General features: G+C 28.0%; 1 protein-coding gene across 3 annotated transcripts in view; it reads left to right on the top strand.

Moving 5' to 3' along the window:
• LOC105843360 (tRNA endonuclease ANKZF1) overlaps positions 1 to 15,956 on the top strand; it is a 61,854-nt gene extending 45,898 nt beyond the window's left edge. For all 3 annotated transcript variants that reach the window (XM_065810674.1, XM_065810675.1, XM_065810673.1), the window contains 3 exons: positions 5,994 to 6,074; positions 9,795 to 9,847; positions 15,829 to 15,956. In XM_065810674.1, coding sequence (XP_065666746.1) covers positions 5,994 to 6,074; positions 9,795 to 9,847; positions 15,829 to 15,940 — 246 coding nt within the window. In that variant the 3' untranslated portion in view covers positions 15,941 to 15,956. The remainder of the gene's footprint in view (positions 1 to 5,993; positions 6,075 to 9,794; positions 9,848 to 15,828) is intronic.
• The last annotated feature ends 3,018 nt before the right edge of the window (positions 15,957 to 18,974 follow it).

The raw sequence follows: 18,974 nt of genomic DNA, 5'->3' as shown, positions 1-18,974 counted from the left end.
AACACTTATCTAACTTTTATCTTCGACTTGAAGTTTCACCATTGCTGGATCATCAGAAAGAGTAACTCTTCCTGATGATCCAGCAATGGTGAAACTTCAAGTCGAAGATAAAAGTTAGATAAGTGTTTTTTACTAATTAATTATATATATATATATATAAATATATATATATATGTATATATAAATATATATATATATATTTATATTTATATTTATATTTGTATATATATATATATATATATATATATATATATATATATATATATATATATATATATATATATATATATATATATATATATATATATATATTAGGGTGTCCCAAAAAACAACATTTTTGAAAATAATCTGCTCCCACTCCCTAAATGTGTTCTATCTAATACAAAAACACTAGGTTTAAAATTTTTTTGAATAAAAAATAGTTTAAGGGGTCCCTCAAGACCCTCAAATATTTAATGGGTGCCTAATATTTTCAAAAAAAAAGTTTTTCAAAAATATTTCAACCTGGTACTCATATGAAGCAAAATTATATAAAAATTTCAAAAATAATATTTGTTTTGAAAAAATTTCAATTTTTCAAAATTATCATTAAGAAAAACATAAAAAATATTTTATATATATATATATATATATATATATATATATATATATATATATATATATATATATATATATATATATATATATATATATAATTATAATTATATATGTATTAGTTATAAAATAACTGTTATTATTATTTTTCAACCAGAAAGTTTTTTAGCTACATTAAATTAAATAATTAATTATGAAAAGAATTCATTACAATTAGGATAATTTTATCCTATTTCTAATGAATTTGGCCATTTATTTTTATAATTTTTGTCTGCATTTAGAAATTAGTTTAGATCTGCAAAATTAGCATCTGCTAAAGTTACATCTCTTTATCGAGCTCGCCACTTTTGAATTTCTAATCTGTCTTTGTATGGAATACTGTTACCATATCTGGAGTGAATCTTTGTATGGTGCCCTTTCTCTTTTAAACCAGGTGCAAAAATTCTCTTTCTCTTTTCTATAAATACTATAATGGGCTTTTTTATAAATACTATAATGTGCTATCTACTAAAATGAATTTTAGGAGATAGCACAAGAAATGCTGCTAAAGAGCTTGCATTTCTTGTGCTATCTACTAAAATTCATTCTTGTGTTACTCGTCATTCAATTTAGTCTCATCCTTTTACTGTGACTGTTTCTAAGTGCTCCAAAAATTCTTTTTTGTCAAGTATTTTTCCTCAAACATCAATTCTTTGGAATTTGCTCTTGTTGCTTCACCTTGTTTTCCTGATTCATTTAACTTGCAATCTTTTAAGTTATTTGTTCATCGTTATCTTTAATTATCTTTAGCTTTATTAACATCATTTTTTCTTCCAGTATTTTCCAACTCTAATAGTAGTTGCTTGCAGCCTTGTTGGTGAAGATTTTAAAAAAAATTTAAATTTAGAAGGAGTTTTGTCCACTGGAATGGAAATTTATGACAAAATATTGTAGGTTCAAAAAATGTTGAAAAAGTAGCAATTTTGATCATCTGATTGAGCCAAAGTTTGATAATGACAAAAATTAATGTGTTAATTTAAAAAGATTTAATAATGATCATTAGTTAATAAAAACTGAAGAAAATTTATCAATGAAAAGTTATGAGTGTTACATTATATATATATGTATTATAAGAAATTATTATGAATGAAAAGTAGATGTATGAGAAGTAATTATATTATCAAATCTGTAAAAATTATAATATATACAAAAAAAAATATTTCCATGGTGGAAATGGTTGATGTTCCAAACGCAAGAATTATAAGTTTTTAGAGCTTAACTATCACAACTTTTTAAATTATTTAATATATAATAAAAAATATTTTTTAAATTATATAATAAAAAATATTTATAAAATGTTTTTGTACCAAAGGTCTATAGTTTTTTTTTGTCTAACTTTTTTTTTGTTGTTGTGGCGTTTAGATAATTTTTAAACTGGAGTGACTAAGCAGACAATGGCTACACTGCACAGTGGGCCAGAATGCACTTTTACTGGACAAAATTCATAACTAATTTAATATTAGAGCTATATTCACTAAAATTAGTATGAGTACTAATATGATGTCTGCGCTTTTTATGAAGGTAATATTTTTTTATTTCGTTGCTATGGATACCTTTATTTTGCTTAGCAACAACCTACTTTTGTTATCTGCAGATATTTTATAAGTGCTATATTCACTAAATTTGGCATGAGTACCAATATAAGATCACACTTCTTACAAAAGTGATAATTTTTTAAATTTAGTTGTTATGGATACTTATATTGCTTAGTTACCGGATACTTTCCTTAGTTACAAAGTGGTAAATTGATATTTGAATATCTTATCGGATTTTTGACCCACCTATATTGAATAAAAATTGAGTATTTAGGTAAATAATGTTTTAGGAATAATAAAAGCAAAAAATAGTGCAAGAAAACATTGTCAATTTTAAATTACATCAAAAAATTATAAAACAATAATATCGTTTGAAGATTGTTTAAGTAATTGTAAAACATCTGAAGGAAATGCTTTATGATTTGTTTGGTGTGATGTTGATTTACGTAATGATGAAATAACAGGATCACTGGAAACTAGGAGTCTATTGATAAGATCAGTATTTGTTGTTTTTCTGGATGTTTTTCGGCTGAAATTTTCGCGATAAGATTTAAAGTCTTTATTTCTAGCCTCTTGAGCTTCCTCTGACATAAGTCCGATGGGTAATGTAAGGCTTTTAATTATGTCATGTCCATGTATCAATACTTTGTGAACTGATTGAGCCATGTAATACCATGGATAAAGGGACACATATAGTCTAAAAGTGTCAAAACAATAATCCTTGAACTTTAAGCAGTCTATTTCATATCCTGAAGAGAGCGTTACCAAGATAATGTAAAATCTGAATATAAGGTTTTGGTCAATACCCAGAATTTCAGCTGTTTAATCATATGCTGCAAAAGCACGCATTGAGGTATTGCCATCATTACTTGTTCCAGAACCACCACTTTTAGGGAAATCAACAACAAGTCCCATTTTGTTCATAAAATCAGTCTGAATCTTTTGTTTAGCTACAGATGCCTTTTCTTTGTGTTCTTTAGATCTTGCTTGCCACTTTCTTGTTTCTTTTTTATATGCAATGTACAATAACATCTCAAAAAATCGAATCCATGCATGAAGACTGGAAAGACCATATTTGAACTCTGTGTTATTATAATCTATATTAAGGATATCAAGACTATTCATATTTTTTGGAGAGACACCACACACTGAACAGCATTGGTATGAGTTATTTTTTTCAGATAATATTGTTTGAACCTTCCCATCAATCATTGTAAGTTCAATAATACAATTCACTTCAATAGAAGATCCGCAAACCTCTAATAAAATCATACCCAAGCTTTCTATCTCACTTTTAATGTACTGATCTTCTTCAATCACAGATTCCTTGGATTCCATTTTGTATGCAAATCTTATGGGTCTACAATAGGCTGTGGAGGACGACTTTTGATTTCTCCAAATAGGCACCTTTTCGTTGCTGTTGTTAAATCCAGTCAAATCCAATGGGACAAGACAAGTAATAAATAATGATTCTTGATGCTTTAAATCTCTGTTAATGTCGGGTTCTGATAAAACTTGTTTATAAATGCTTTGGCCAGTAGCACCATCAAAACCAGCCTTACACGTTAGTGTCATTGTTTTTATTGCTTTGTCGTTCAATATCAAGTGCCTTAGCACAGGTTCCTGAACTGCACAGATTCTTTGCAAAGTATGAGTCATTAAATCTTTTAAAGGAACTGAAGCTGAATAGTCCTCCACTTTTATGTTTGCAGGATAACATTTCAATTTTGCATCTCTGACATCATTGTAAGCGGGGTAGATGTTATATTCTTTCTCCAAGGCTCCGCTTCTAATCAATTGATAGGAAGCTTTTGTCAGACTTGCATCAATTATTAAAGCCAGTGCTTCGTCTGCTGAATATTTAGTTGCTTTATCTGTATTTGATATATTTAAAACATTCTTGGCAGCAATAACAACGGATTCATCTCTAAATTTTTTATTAGCAGCAAAAAATAATTCATTGGATGAATGAGATTCAATTAAACAAGATACACGCCGTTTTTTAGTTTTATTAGAACTATTATCAAATGCAACTGGTTTTCGACCACGTCTACTTGCAGTTGGTTCATTGTCTTTTTTTCTGACAATTAAATATTCATTAAGCCAGTTCACAAACTTCTTTTCAAAATTTTTCACAGTATAGTTTGCAGATTTCCACTTTTTTTTATACAAGTAAACAAATCGTTGAACAGCATGTCTAAAATCAACATCTTTAAAATCAGCAAATTTTGGCTGAATAAATTTTAATATATCTTCAGTAATATTTTGTTTTGAAATACTAAGATTGTTTTTATGGAGAAAATTATGAATGTCTAAGTTTAACAAAACCATATCTAAATAATTATTGTAACAAGTATTTTGTATTTAAAAGTAAAATGTTATAATATATATGCCGCCTGGACTACTAATACTTGTTAGTAATTAAGTTACTACAAGTGTTAGTAATTAAAATTAAAAGTAATTAAATTACTGTCAGTGTTAGTAATTAAATTACTAACAACTACCGAAAATATGTTGTTGCTATGTTATGCAAAGTAAGGTATCCATAGTAACCAAAAAAAGTTAACCTCATAAGAATTTTGAATCTCATTTTAATACATACCCCCAATATTGTGTATTTAGCGCAAGTAAAATACTGTTAAAACAACGTTAATGTAAAAATGAGTTGTTGCTATGCAAAATTTAGTACCATAGCAACCAAGTTAAAACATACATAAAATCTGAACGGGGATTTAAGGGGACGAGCAATCAATTAAAACTCGATTGAAGCATCATATAGCTCAAATAAATATAAGACAACACATGGCAAATTGTGGTAATTATTAGTTATTGTGCGGCAAAAAATAAGTTTCTTAAGAAATTTTTTTTTTTAATCTGTGATTTTCAAAGTATAACTGAGATAACATGCTATAACAAATTTATTTCACACATTGGTTTTTCTTATCTCTAAATACTCTAGAATAACATGTACTAATTTTTTGTTTCAAAAACGTAGATGTAATTGAAATATAACACAACGTTGATGTCACCGTTAATTACTTATTTATAATTTTTATTTTTTTTTATTTTATCTCAATATTCAAATGCTTAGAGTCCTGGTAACTAAGGGATTTAATATAAATAAATTATCAATAGATTTCTCCTAATATATGTAGATACTAAAATTAAATAGGTTTTCAAGATTAGACAACTAAAATTTTTCCCATTTTGTCCACTTACTGGCCCACTGTGCACTGTTATGACTGAGCTAAAAAAACAGCAGTTTCTTAAAAATTAAAAAAAAAATGGCAAACAAATTATTGCTATTTCAATTTTTATGAAGCTTAAATTCTGTTTGTTTTTTGTTTTTTTAACAATAAGATAACTGCTCAGGAAAAAAAATCATTTTGTATTTATTTATTTTATTTTAAAACTGAGTTTTTGGTATAAGTACAAACTGTCATAAGTGTGAACTGGCATAAGTGTAAAGCAGTTACAAAAACTGGTACAAACTGGTATAAGTGCGCCGAACAAATTTGTTGGTGCACTTATACTAATTCTCACTTATACCAGTTCGCACTTGTGTTAGTTTTTGCAACTGCTTTGCACTTATGCCAGTTTGCATTTATGACAGTTTGTACTTATGCCAATATTTTCAAATTCTTTTGGCGCACTTATGCCAATTTGCACCTATGCCAGTTTGCACTTATGAAATTCGCCCTTATTCAGTTGTCTCATTTAAGGTGAGACTCTAAATTTTTTTTTGTTTTTTTTTAAGCCCAAATTTATAAAAATATATTTCATTTAAACTTCATTTGTAAATCTTTTAACTTTTCATATTTTTAGTTGCAAAAAATGCAAGAAGAAGATTTAAAAAAAGTTGAGCAAGAGAAACAAGTATTTGAAAATCTTTCTGATCGAGAAAAAGTAAGAATTTTGTTATTTTATTGCTATATTATTTGCTATATAATTTTAATGATCATTATTAATGATTTTATATGAAGAAAATGTATGCTATAACATAGTTCTTTAAATGTTTTCAGTAAATTACAAATTAATTGCAAACTAAATGTTTGGATTTACTTACATAATAGATATTTGGATTTACTTACATACTAGATATTTGGATTTAAGTTTTATTTAGAAAATTACTTTTCTGAATCAAGAGTTTCAGAATACTAAGTTAAAATTATTTTGAAGTTTTGTAAAGTTAATGTTTTTTTTAGTTATTAAAATTTTTATTATTCAACTGTTAATACAAGTTTTCTTTTTTGTAAATTATTCAGCAGTGTTTGAAAGAATACTTTTAAATTTTTTAAACGAGTTTTAGTTGATGTAACTAGAGAGAACTCTTTTGAACAAGTGACCATGATAGTATTTATAGAAAAGAGAAAGAGATGCAACCTTATGGCGATGTGAGAGTGGCTAAAGCTTGGCAGATAGAGCAGGTCCAACTATGTTTACGATGGGTTTTAGGACCTTGTCTAGAAGAGGAAGAGCATCATTAAAAGAGTCAGCCCAAATATGACAACAGTATTCCATACAGGGATGAATAAGAGAACTGTAAAGGCAGAAAATGAAATCAGGAGTATGATATTGGTGAGCATGATAAAGAGGAGCAACCTTAGCAGATGTTAACTTAGTAATGAATTGTATATATGTTTTCCATTAAAAGTCAGTAGTGAATGATAATCCAATTAGATGCAAGGAAGAGGGCTCCATGATAAGGTTATTGTTCATTAAGATAGGAATGTCAACAATATGGGGTAGTAAACAACTGAGTTTTGTTGGAGTGCAAAGACAAGAGGTTTATACAGATGTCATACAGGTATATATATATATATATTATATATACCTGTATGACACCTGTTTATACATATATATACCTGTATGACACCTGAGGTTTATACAGGTTTATACAGGTATATATATATATATATATATATATATATATATATATATATATATATATATATATATACATATATAGATATAGATATAAAATTATGGTGAACGAAACTTAGTTGGTATAAGTGAAACATGTTCTAAAACATATTCAGTGGCAAACATAGAAAACTACAATGCGTGCAGACATGACAGAACAGACAGTCAAAGAGGTGGAAAAGTAGCTCTATATATAGATAATAGTTTAACATCATATGAACCAAGTGATGGCATTTTTAATAATAGTTAACTAGAATATTGGAAAGTCAAAATACCTAGTAGCATATTCAGTGATTTTAGCAACATATAAACATAGTATTTAGCAATGCAAATACCTATGTATAAAAAAAAGAGTTACTAGTTAGGGGGGGGGGGGCATTTATTAATTTTTGGAAAACTTTTTTACCCACCTTATGCTTATTAAGACCCCCCTTCCTACCCCCACCATTTAATATTTTTTATTTGTTATCAAAAAAAACTTTATCTCAAAACTAAAAAAAAACAAAAACTATATCTTAAAACTAAAAAAAAAAATTCTCTTAAAATCGGCCTTAAATAGTTAAAAAATAATTATTTTAGCCACTGATAAAAACAAAAACTTTCAGTGTAAACAAGCTTTAAAAATCATCAACCAAGTAAATCTTGATTTGTTGAAAATGAGCTTTTGGTTTATTTCTCACAAAATTATAAAACTTATACCAGCATATTAAATCCTATTGAAATTTTCATGTTACAAGTTTTTTTTAAATATTGTAACATGAACACCCACCCCCTCCCCCTATTGATTGACTAAAATTTCCACTCACTCCACCACCAGCCCTTCACCTTTTGTTCCCACTTAGCCCCAACACCCCCATCCCCCATCCTTGTATTAGAGACTCAAGAGTAATAGACACCAGTACCAGCTCACTTGATTAACTTAAAATGTTTAATTTCATTTGGTTTTTTTTTAATGGGTGGATTACATTTTAATTTAATTTTAGCTGACGATTGGCAGATATAAAAAAAACCTAAAACTAAACAAACTTGAAAACTTTTTGAAACTTAGTAAAAAACAAAAAACATTTTTTAGGTATGGAAGTGTACTTGAAAACTGTGATAAAGAAATAGCCAATAAAATATTATTCAAAAAATTAGTTGAGACAGACTAACTTACAAATCAATGGTTAGCAGCAGATGCTAATCATTCCCCGCTATACAAAAAAAAGTAGAGATAAGCTAAAAGCCAGTAGTTATAGACCAGTATTGGTGGCATCCTAATTCATGCAAATATTCAAAGAATTTAGTACCTACAAATCAACATGACTCTGTCAGAGGAAAATCTTGCATTACAAGTTTGCTAGAAAAGCTAGATTTTATTTCAAAAGCTTTAGCATATGGTAGCATATGGTACCCAGTTGATGTTATTTCTTTAACCCAGTTTGATTATAATATAATTATAAAATTTTTAATCAAACTGCAGCTTACAGAGTAATATAACAACTGTTAATCAAACTAGCAGCTTACAGAGTAATATAACAACTGTTAAAGTGTTAAGTAAAAAAATATGTAAAAACTGAAAATATTTTTTTGACATGGATGTTAATTTTTAGCAGCATGCCCCAAGGTTCAGTTTTAGGAGCTTTATTATTTATGATATATATAAATGACATACCAGAAAATATAAAAATGTATGCTGATGATACTAAAATGCAAAAGTTGGGAAGAAGAATCCAAAACAGTTCAATCAGATTTAGAAGAAGAACACAAGAAAATGAGATATTCAAGAGAAATAATGACACAACCCAAGACACAATTTCTTAACAAACAGATCAGCACTCATATGAAATAATCTTACACAAGAAGCCATTCAAAAAAACATAAATAAATTCAAAGCTGAAATAGATTTAGCAATGAAAAATTGGATAAGATAATCATGCTGTCATAGTATGCAAGACATATTTCCACACCAACAGCTATTACTATTACTACTTTTCATTAAATCATGATAACATTTAATTTTGGTTAATTGGCTTAAGTTTAAATGGTTAAAAAGTGTTTCATAATTAAACGAATGTGTTAAAAAAGTTTGTTTATATGAATGATTATCTTTTCAACTTGATTATTAGTTTCTGCTAATAATTTTTAATATCTTCTATGAAAACTTCATATGCAACTGCAAATCTTACAATAAGTTTGTTAATTTCCAAGTAAATGATTTGCTGGAATTTTTTTGATTCAATTTTTACGCACATAGTTTGTTATTATTGACGCATAAAACTTTAAAAGTAAAAATAAAACCAAAAACCAGCTAAAAACTTAAAATGAGAAGTAAAAATAAACCGAGCCATGAATGGCATCAAGCATAAAGACATTTTCAAAATGCTAAACTAAGTACTAAATACTAAGTGCCTCTAAGTACTGTCTACATTGTGATTAAATGTTTTCAAATGACTGGTTGTGTTAAGAGGAAGCTTGGTAGTGCTTTAAAGCGGTCAGTTTGAACTCCTCAAAGGATCAAAGCTGTCAATGGCAGAATTTCTTGGAATCCAGTAAGGTCAATAGGGAAAATGGCTAAAGAACTTTCAGTATGTGAGAACACCACCAGAAACATGAAAGGATTTTAAAGCATTTTAAAATTAATATTTTAAAAGCATTTTAATATATAGTATTTTAATAGTATCAAGTTTTAGGATATATAATATACCTTTTTTTTTTCAACAGAGAGCAGTAATGGCCGAAAGAAGAATTGCAACACAGCATACAACTTCCTCTAGGTAAACATTTTTAATTTAAAATTTTCGGATTTGAAAATTTTTATATGATTTTAACTGCTCATTTAATAATAGTATTAAATTTGTTACTGACATAATTTGCAATTGCAAGAAAACTCCTTGTTGCTCAATTTTTTCTCACTATCTTATTTTAAATAGAGCTCACTATGTTGAATTAAATAATCTGTTGCTTAGATGCATGCAAACAATAAGAATTTACTCTTCTGTCAGCCATCTTTGTACTCAATTTTTATTTCATTTTAGTGTTTCTCTATTAAGACTGTATCTATCACGGTTAAGCAAAGTTGTACCTAATGTTGCAGTATATTTTTAAGAATGCAGATAGAAAAATAAAAACATAAAAAAGTTATGCTTTCTGATTATTAACCAAGTAATAATTAACTTAAACATAAAAAGAATCAACTTTTTTGTTCATGCGTACATAAATCTGACTCAGGATACATTCTTGGACTGTTTTGCATCAGTTGCAAACTGAAAATACAGTGGAAACTGACATAAGTGTGCCAAAGTAGATTTTACACTGACTAGCATCAGTTGCACAAGCGTGAATAAATTAAAAAAAAAAAGATTTTTTAAAATTATTCACGCTTCACAAACTTTGACTCGCATATTCACACTTATGTAATTTCATGTACATGCAATATGCCTAAAAGAATTAATAAACACTAGCATGTAATTAATAAACACTAGTATGTAAATCAGCTTAAGTGCAAGAAAATTTCATTGAAGCATTCTTTCTTTAGAAAGAATGCTTCAATGAAATTAAAAAAAATTAACTTTTATTGCTTAATTTATTGCTTATTTCATTTATTATTGCTTAAGTTATTGCTTATTTCATTTATTATTGCTTAAGTTATTGCTTATTTCATAGTATCTATTTTACTAATAGTATGAATTATCCACTGTTATAGATGTAGTCAAGTTTTTTAGATATTTAAAATAAACAACCTTTAAACATGAAGTAAACTCCAAATTTAAATATGTTCATCAGGATGCCAGAATGAAAAAGTTACAGTAGTTAGAGACTGGAGACAACAAAAACCCCAAATTATTAGCTCGAGTTCTTAAAAAAAACAGTGTTAAGCATTATTATAAGTTATAGATATAATAGATATAAATAAATTATAATAAGAATTCATGTATGTATTAAGCATAAACATGTCACATTAAATATGTGTAACATGTATATATGATATATATAAATATTTTTAATTTATATATATCAAAATGTATGTTTAGTTATATCCATAGCATTAAAAATAATAATTAATATTAGTGCATCAAATATATATATATATATATATATATATATATATATATTTATATATATTTATATATATATGTATATGTATATATATATATATATATATATATATATTATATATATATATATATATATATATATATATATATATATATATATATATATATATATATATATATATATATATATATATATGTATATATATATGTATATATATATGTATATATATATATCATTCTTGTATTTGGGGAATAAGTCGGCTCTCCAGAACCTCTCGATACTGTATTTGTTTCATCATCGACAATATATAGTCTTCCTGTGCCTCTACCACTGATAATTGACCACACCATAATTTTAGTTGGATGTTTAATAGTTTGTACAATGCAATCTGGATGATATTTTTTGTTTGATCTTCTTTGGACAAAGGTGGCTTTATTCAACAAGATCTCAAAAGTTTATTCGTCTGAAAAATACACCTAAAAATCGACATATTGTGGTTGTAGTTAAGTTAATGTCAACATTTAAACATTTTTTCAACAATATTTCATTCAAAATTGATAAACGTTCTCAATCTCCAATAGTCATATGCTTATAATTTTTTGCCCATTGCAATCTCTTTTTTATCATTGCTGGAGTTAGCTTTGGTTTTTTAGCCGGTTAGTGTGATTTTAAACCATCTTCAGCCAGACGCCTTCTCAATGTGCGCTCCGAAACTTGTATTCCAGACTCTTGAACAAGTTTTGTCAGGAAGAGGGATGACTTTTTTCTATTTCTTCAGACAAGTATCTCTTATAATTCTGTCTGTCCTGGGAGTGGTTTTACGTTTTGAACCACTCTGTCCTTTCCTTTTTAAAGAATGAGTGATGTCGGTTTCCATTTTGTATTTGATTTTATTGACAAATGGTTGCAAAACTTATTTTATCAATTTTTGTTGTGAATGCTCTGAATGCTGTAAAAGTGCTTTTACTTCTGAATTTTTGCTTGGACTTATGTCCCTTTCGCAAGTTTATTTTTTATTTAAATTTTAATTACAACCTATTACACTAAAAATGTTAATAGAATGGTACTATATATTAATTCCCGCTATTTATTGTAACTTTATAAAATGTATTAAAAATAACAAGACAATTTTCACTCGAAAAATACTGTTAAAATATTAAAAAAATGTATGTGACAGATAATTCATGTTCATTTTAAAATTAACAACAAAAATTCACATTGCTGAATTAAAACACACCTAACTTCACATTGGTCATGATAAAAACACACCTAACTTCACATTTTTCATGATTATAAAGAAGCGTTATATCACGATTATAATGCGTTTTGCCAAAAATAGATAGAAAATAAATGGAAGAGAACTCTTAAAGGTAATGTGAATGATTGCTTTAGATGTGTTTTATTTTCAAGAATTTCAATGGTTTTGATATATGTAGTTCATTTTAAGAAGTTGCAATTGATATTTTCTACAAATATAATGGTGTACTATAGGAAAATATGCTAAATGTTAATATTATATTAGTATTAAGTGATGTGTGAAATTTCCTGTTTTCAAATTTATATAATAAGTTATATGCGTTATGTTGCATATTGGTTCAGGGAAGAAAATTGAGCCATAATTTTTTTTTTACCCTGCGAGTTTGGTGACAACTAATGGACGGACTCAAGCAACATCTATTTATACATTGTTAATCCTAATAAGCATTGCTCAAGCGATTTAATGCTGAGCTTCTAATATCCGGACTCAAACAGTGGAATTTCTTTAATAAAAATGTCACCGAGCATTTTCCAACTTTTTCAGTCAGAATGATCTGATCGAAATAAGATTCCAGTTCATCCTGGAATCTTATTTCGTATTGCTTCACAAAGGACAAAACTACCTGTCCATTCTGATGGCTCACTCTGTGCATAACAAATAGAACCATACTACCTATAACATTGCTGAGTGCTTTGAAGTATGAAGACTACAGATGGGTAATCATTGGAGACTTCAAAGCAGTGCTATTTCTTATGGGTTTTCATGGCGGTTTCACAAAATATTCTTTCTTCCACTTCTTGCTTTGCCTCTGGGACTGCTGTGACACTGAAGAGAACTATCACAGAAAGAACTGGCTACAACTGACCGAGTTCTCTATGGTCTAGAGCAATGTAAAGCGGGAGCCGCTGATAAAAACTTGGAAAGTTCTTACGGGCCATTAATATATTATATACGCACGGAAGGGGGTGTCCCAAATTGAGTAATATGCGTACGAGTGCGTATGGAGGGAGAGGGGGGAAGGTCCAACATATGTATGAATGCAAACGCAAAAAATTTAGGTTCGCGTTCACTTGCCCATTAATAAAAGGTGAACACTTCTCACGTTCGTGGCTTGTTAAGGTTGTAAAGGTTGAAAAGTGCAAAAAAAAATGTGATCACCTTCGTGTGCGTGTATGGAATGGGGTAGGGGGGGGGACACCGAACGTATGAAACTTATATGGGGAGGGGGGGAGAGGTAAGATCACCAAGCGTACATACGCGTTGGGGGGTATAAAAAATGTACGAGGTGCAACAGGGGGAGAGAAGGGGGTCCAAATCTGGAGATTTTTGCACGCGTATTATATGGATGGCCCCTTATGCAAGCACTGTACACCAAGTTAGGTTTCATTAACTTATTTATGACTGATCAAGGCATTATCATTGACAAGGAGTTGGCACCTTTTAAGTACTTCTGAAATCTTTTTCCAAAGCTATCTTTGTCAGACCACGGATCAAGAAGGTCATAGAATGCTTGGAAAAGGTCATAGAATGCTTGGAAAATGCATGAAAAATCTGGGTAATCACAAGGCTAAAAAATATTCTTATAAAGAAATAAGAATGTAATGATGAAAATGCAGAACGTCGATCAAAGTCCATATCCTCGGTGCTCGTCTTGATATATTTAAGGATGTTATGGGAGATTACTCAGAAGAGCAAGACATTCTGAGTGCGCTTTCATAAAGATATAATGGACTTTGAACGTCGTTGTCAGGGATAGTATAACGAAAACATAATGAAAGACTACATTTTTTGAAAGTGATTTACATGGCGCTTGCAAATCTGGAAAGTCTATTCTTTTGGGGCTATTTTGTTTAAGTGATTTAGATGTCACTTGCAAATCTAGACATTCTTCTCATTTCTGAAGCTGACTGATCTTTTACTGTCTTTGACTATTCAATAGACAATTGTTGTCTACTATAGTTATTTCTTAACGGACCAAATAAACGAAAAAATGAAATTTTTTATTTTCTGTTTCAATAAAAACGAATTTTTTTTGTGGTGTGTTTATAAAATCAATTTTGACAGAGGCGATTCTACGAGCAGAATGAGGGGAAGGGGGTGAATCCTTAAAAAGTACCGAGTTGTTCCTTGGTACTTTGTAAGGATTAAAAAAAAAGGAATTAAAACTAATCCTTTTTAAGGATAAAAAAAAAGGATTAAAACTAAAATTTACCTGGCTGAATTGTGTCAAAACCCGACTAAATTTGTAAATAAACCAACTATAACTTGAAAATCGTCTTCTTTGGGAAGGTGGAACACCCCCCTTCCTCCTAAAATTGCCTCTGAATATTGTGCTCAATGTAATCATTTTTCACATTCCTCAGATGCAAGCAATAAAAGTATAACACTTCTAATCGAATAACAATAATTGTGTTTTATTTTATTATTTTTGTAAAACATTTAGCAACTACTCTCGAGTCCTTAACACTAGGAGGGGGGGAGAGGATAAAAGGTTTGGTGCGAATTTTAGTACAGATGTAATAAATGGGGAGTTTTAATAAAAGGAGGGGGGGGGAGATTTTTTTGTGTTACAATATAAGTATTTTTGATAAAAAAAGTTCAGATTTAAAAACAGATTTACTAGGTTGGCAATTTTTAAAGCCTGTTCACACTGAAAGTTTTTGTTTTTATCAGTGACTGAAAAAATTATTTTCTAATTTTTAAGGCCGGTTTTCATTAGTTTTTTTTTTGAGTTCTGAGGTATAAAGTGTTTTTTGATAACTAGCAAAAATTAATAAACGTGGGGGGAGGGGTCTTAATAAGCTTGGGGTAGGTGGGAAAATTTTTCAAAAATTAATAAACGCCCCCTCCCCCCTTCATTTTTAAATTTGTGTAATTTAATGCTTTCGTTAAAAAAAGAAATTAACTTTAAGTGAGATAATATTGGCTGATAATCCAATATATGTTGCAGTGACGGATCCAGGGGAGGATAGGGGAATGCATCCCCCCCCCCCCATCCCCCACCTCCTTCAGAATCTGAAAGTCCTAAAATATCTTAGAAATTGAAGACCTTTTTTTTTAGGAGACCAAAATGCAAAAATATTTTAACATCCTTCCCCACATCCCCCCTCTAATAAATCTCGAATGGAACTTACTATGGAACTATGGAACTATGATTTTTATCGAAATTGAAATCTATCAATGAATTTTGATCTTGTTTAATTTTAATAAAACAGTGGGAGACAAAGGGAGGTATAAAACTTGCCCCGATTCCTTTTAAAAATTGATTTTCTAATTGAGAAGTACACCAAATAATTTGTTATTTTCATAATTTTCAATAATCTGTATGTTAAGTCCTAAACAGTTTAATATAAAAATTGGAGTAAGCAACTTTTCAACATAAACGACCTAGATTTGATTAGAGCGTTATTTTTTATCGATTTTTTTTCCAATATATTTTAGGTGCGCACGTTGTCGAGCAGCGATAGATGACAAAAACGCATTCGAAAAGTACGGTTTTAAATATTGCTGTATGAAATGTGTAAATGAACATAAATCTTTTATAGGAAAGTAATTATTTTTACGAATAATGATAATGTTGCTTTTTTTTACGATGATTTAATTGCTTTTATTTTTATGAAGAAATAATTGTTTTTTTGGTGTATTATTTTAAAACTAGCTATCAGGACCAGTATGATACGATTCATGGTAGGTCTATATTACTTACCCTCCGATTATTCTTTTTTAATAATCATTATAAATAAAAACACTTTACGTTATTATAAAACAAAGATATATAAACGTATAATAACACTCGTGTAATAAAACCCGCATGTGTTATTACGGGTGTTTTTTATATTACTTTAACCTGCTGTAAAATGCGGGAATAAAGTGCAAAAATAGAGTCAGAAGCTTTGGGCTTCAATACATACATCGATAGATTTAGGGAGAACACATGAAGTAGTACAAATAGATGAGGTGTTATTTAATATAAAATACTTGATTTTGTTTACATATAAAATTTCATAGCAAGCTTTCTAATGTTACTTATAAAGTTCCATAGCAAGCTCGCTAAACTTACTTATGTAATTCCATAGCAAGTTTGCTAAACTTACTTACAAAATTCCATAGCAAGCTTGCTAAACTTACTTACAAAATTCCATAGCAAGCTTGCTAAACTTACTTATAAAACTCCATAGCAAGCTTTCTAAACTTACTTATAAAATTCCATAGCAAGCTTTCTAAACTTACTTTTAAAAATCCATAGCAAGCTTACTAAATTTACCAAACTTGCTTAAAATGTTATTGTATAACTGAAACAAAAAATACAATTCTAACAAAAATATAAGCATATAAAAAAGATTTGTTCTGTTATATGAAAAACCAAACAAAGTTAAAAAAACTAAAGTAAAAAAACATTCGTCCTCTAAATACAACAACCTAAATATAATAACAAAGTATAATAATAAAATGTAAAGTATAAATAATATTACAAAAGATTTAAAGTTTTCTAATTATAAAAGCAATGAAAATCTTTTTATCTTTTCAGCGATACTTTTAGCTGTGACATTACCTACTGAAGTAAGTCATGTTAAAAAATAAGCCCAAAAGTATAAAAATATGTATGAAAAACTTTTCTCAGCACAGATAAAAATACTGAAAGTGTAATTGTGAAGCTTTGCCAAATTTTATTTTCAAATTAAATTTCTCACAGTTTCATAAAGTTTCATAAAGTTTCATAAAGTTTCATAATTTTTATGAAAATGTGAGAAATTACACAACATACACTTAACCTTAACTGATAAATTTTAACTGATTTCAAGTTTAAATAATATCAAATACTAATGTGAATTGGGATAGTTGTAAAAGTTTGCCCAAAACTCAGGAAACAAGCGAAAATTGTTCAATATCAATTCTTGGCCGAATTGATCAAGTATTGTATTCGGATTAGTCTTGAAATATTTCTGCGTCCTGCAAAATTTGGGGATGGATCTCCTTTTGTTTTTCCTCGTGCTTTGAGGAATAATAACTGCTTAACTTTTCTCAAATAGTAATGTACAGATCAACCGACTTTTGAAAGTTGAAATGTTTTGAAGTTCAATAAAAACTCTAGAAAATGGTGACAATTACCATTTTGTTAATACCAATAAACAGTGGTTCTTGTTTCATCTTTTTTATTGTTAATTTAGAATATACTGCACTTAAAATTTTTATTGCTAATTTGTGTTCATTAAACTTTTTATTGTTAATTTGTGTTCATTAAACTTTTTATTGCTAATTTGTCTTCATTAAACTTTTTATTGCTAATTTTTCTTCATTAAACTTTTTATTGCTAATTTGTCTTCATTAAACTTTTTATTGCTAATTTGTGTTCATTAAACTTTTTATTGCTAATTTTTCTTCATTAAACTTTTTATTGTTAATTTGTCTTCATTAAACTTTTTATTGCTAATTTGTGTTCATTAAACTTTTTATTGCTAATTTGTGTTCATTAAACTTTTTATTGCTAATTTTTCTTCATTAAACTTTTTATTGCTAATTTGTCTTCATTAAACTTTTTATTGTTAATTTGTGTTCATTAAACTTTTTATTGCTAATTTTTCTTCATTAAACTTTTTATTGCTAATTTGTGTTCATTAAACTTTTTATTGCTAATTTTTCTTCATTAAACTTTTTATTGCTAATTTGTGTTCATTAAACTTTTTATTGCTAGTTTGTGTTCATTAAACTTTTTATTGTTAATTTGTGTTCATTAAACTTTTTATTGCTAATTTGTGTTCATTAAACTTTTTATTGCTAATTTGGGTTCATTAAACTTTTTATTGCTAATTAGAGTTCATTAAACTTTTTATTGCTAATTTGTCTTCATTAAACTTTTTATTGCTAATTTGTGTTCATTAAACTTTTTATTGTTAATTTGTGTTCATTAAACTTTTTATTGCTAATTTTTCTTCATTAAACTTTTTATTGTTAATTTGTGTTCATTAAAATTTTTATTGCTAATTTGTGTTCATTAAACTTTTTATTGCTAATTTGTGTTCATTAAACTTTTTATTGCTAATTTTTCTTCATTAAACTTTTTATTGCTAATTTGTCTTCATTAAACTTTTTATTGTTAATTTGTGTTCATTAAACTTTTTATTGCTAATTTTTCTTCATTAAACTTTTTATTGCTAATTTGTGTTCATTAAACTTTTTATTGCTAATTTGTCTTCATTAAACTTTTTATTGCTAATTTTTCTTCATTAAACTTTTTATTTCTAGTTTGTGTTCATTAAACTTTTTATTGTTAATTTGTGTTCATTAAACTTTTTATTGTTAATTTGTGTTCATTAAACTTTTTATTGCTAATTTGTGTTCATTAAACTTTTTATTGTTAATTTGTGTTCATTAAACTTTTTATTGCTAATTTTTCTTCATTAAACTTTTTATTGCTAATTTGCGTTCATTAAACTTTTTATTGCTAATTTGTCTTCATTAAACTTTTTATTGCTAATTTGTGTTCATTAAACTTTTTATTGCTAATTTGTGTTCATTAAACTTTTTATTGCTAGTTTGTGTTCATTAAACTTTTTATTGCTAACTTGTTTTCATTAAACTTTACCTCA

Source organism: Hydra vulgaris, chromosome 11, assembly GCF_038396675.1.
Source record: "Hydra vulgaris chromosome 11, alternate assembly HydraT2T_AEP".
NCBI lineage: Eukaryota > Metazoa > Cnidaria > Hydrozoa > Anthoathecata > Hydridae > Hydra > Hydra vulgaris.
This window is presented reverse-complemented; position numbering and strand designations above follow the sequence as displayed.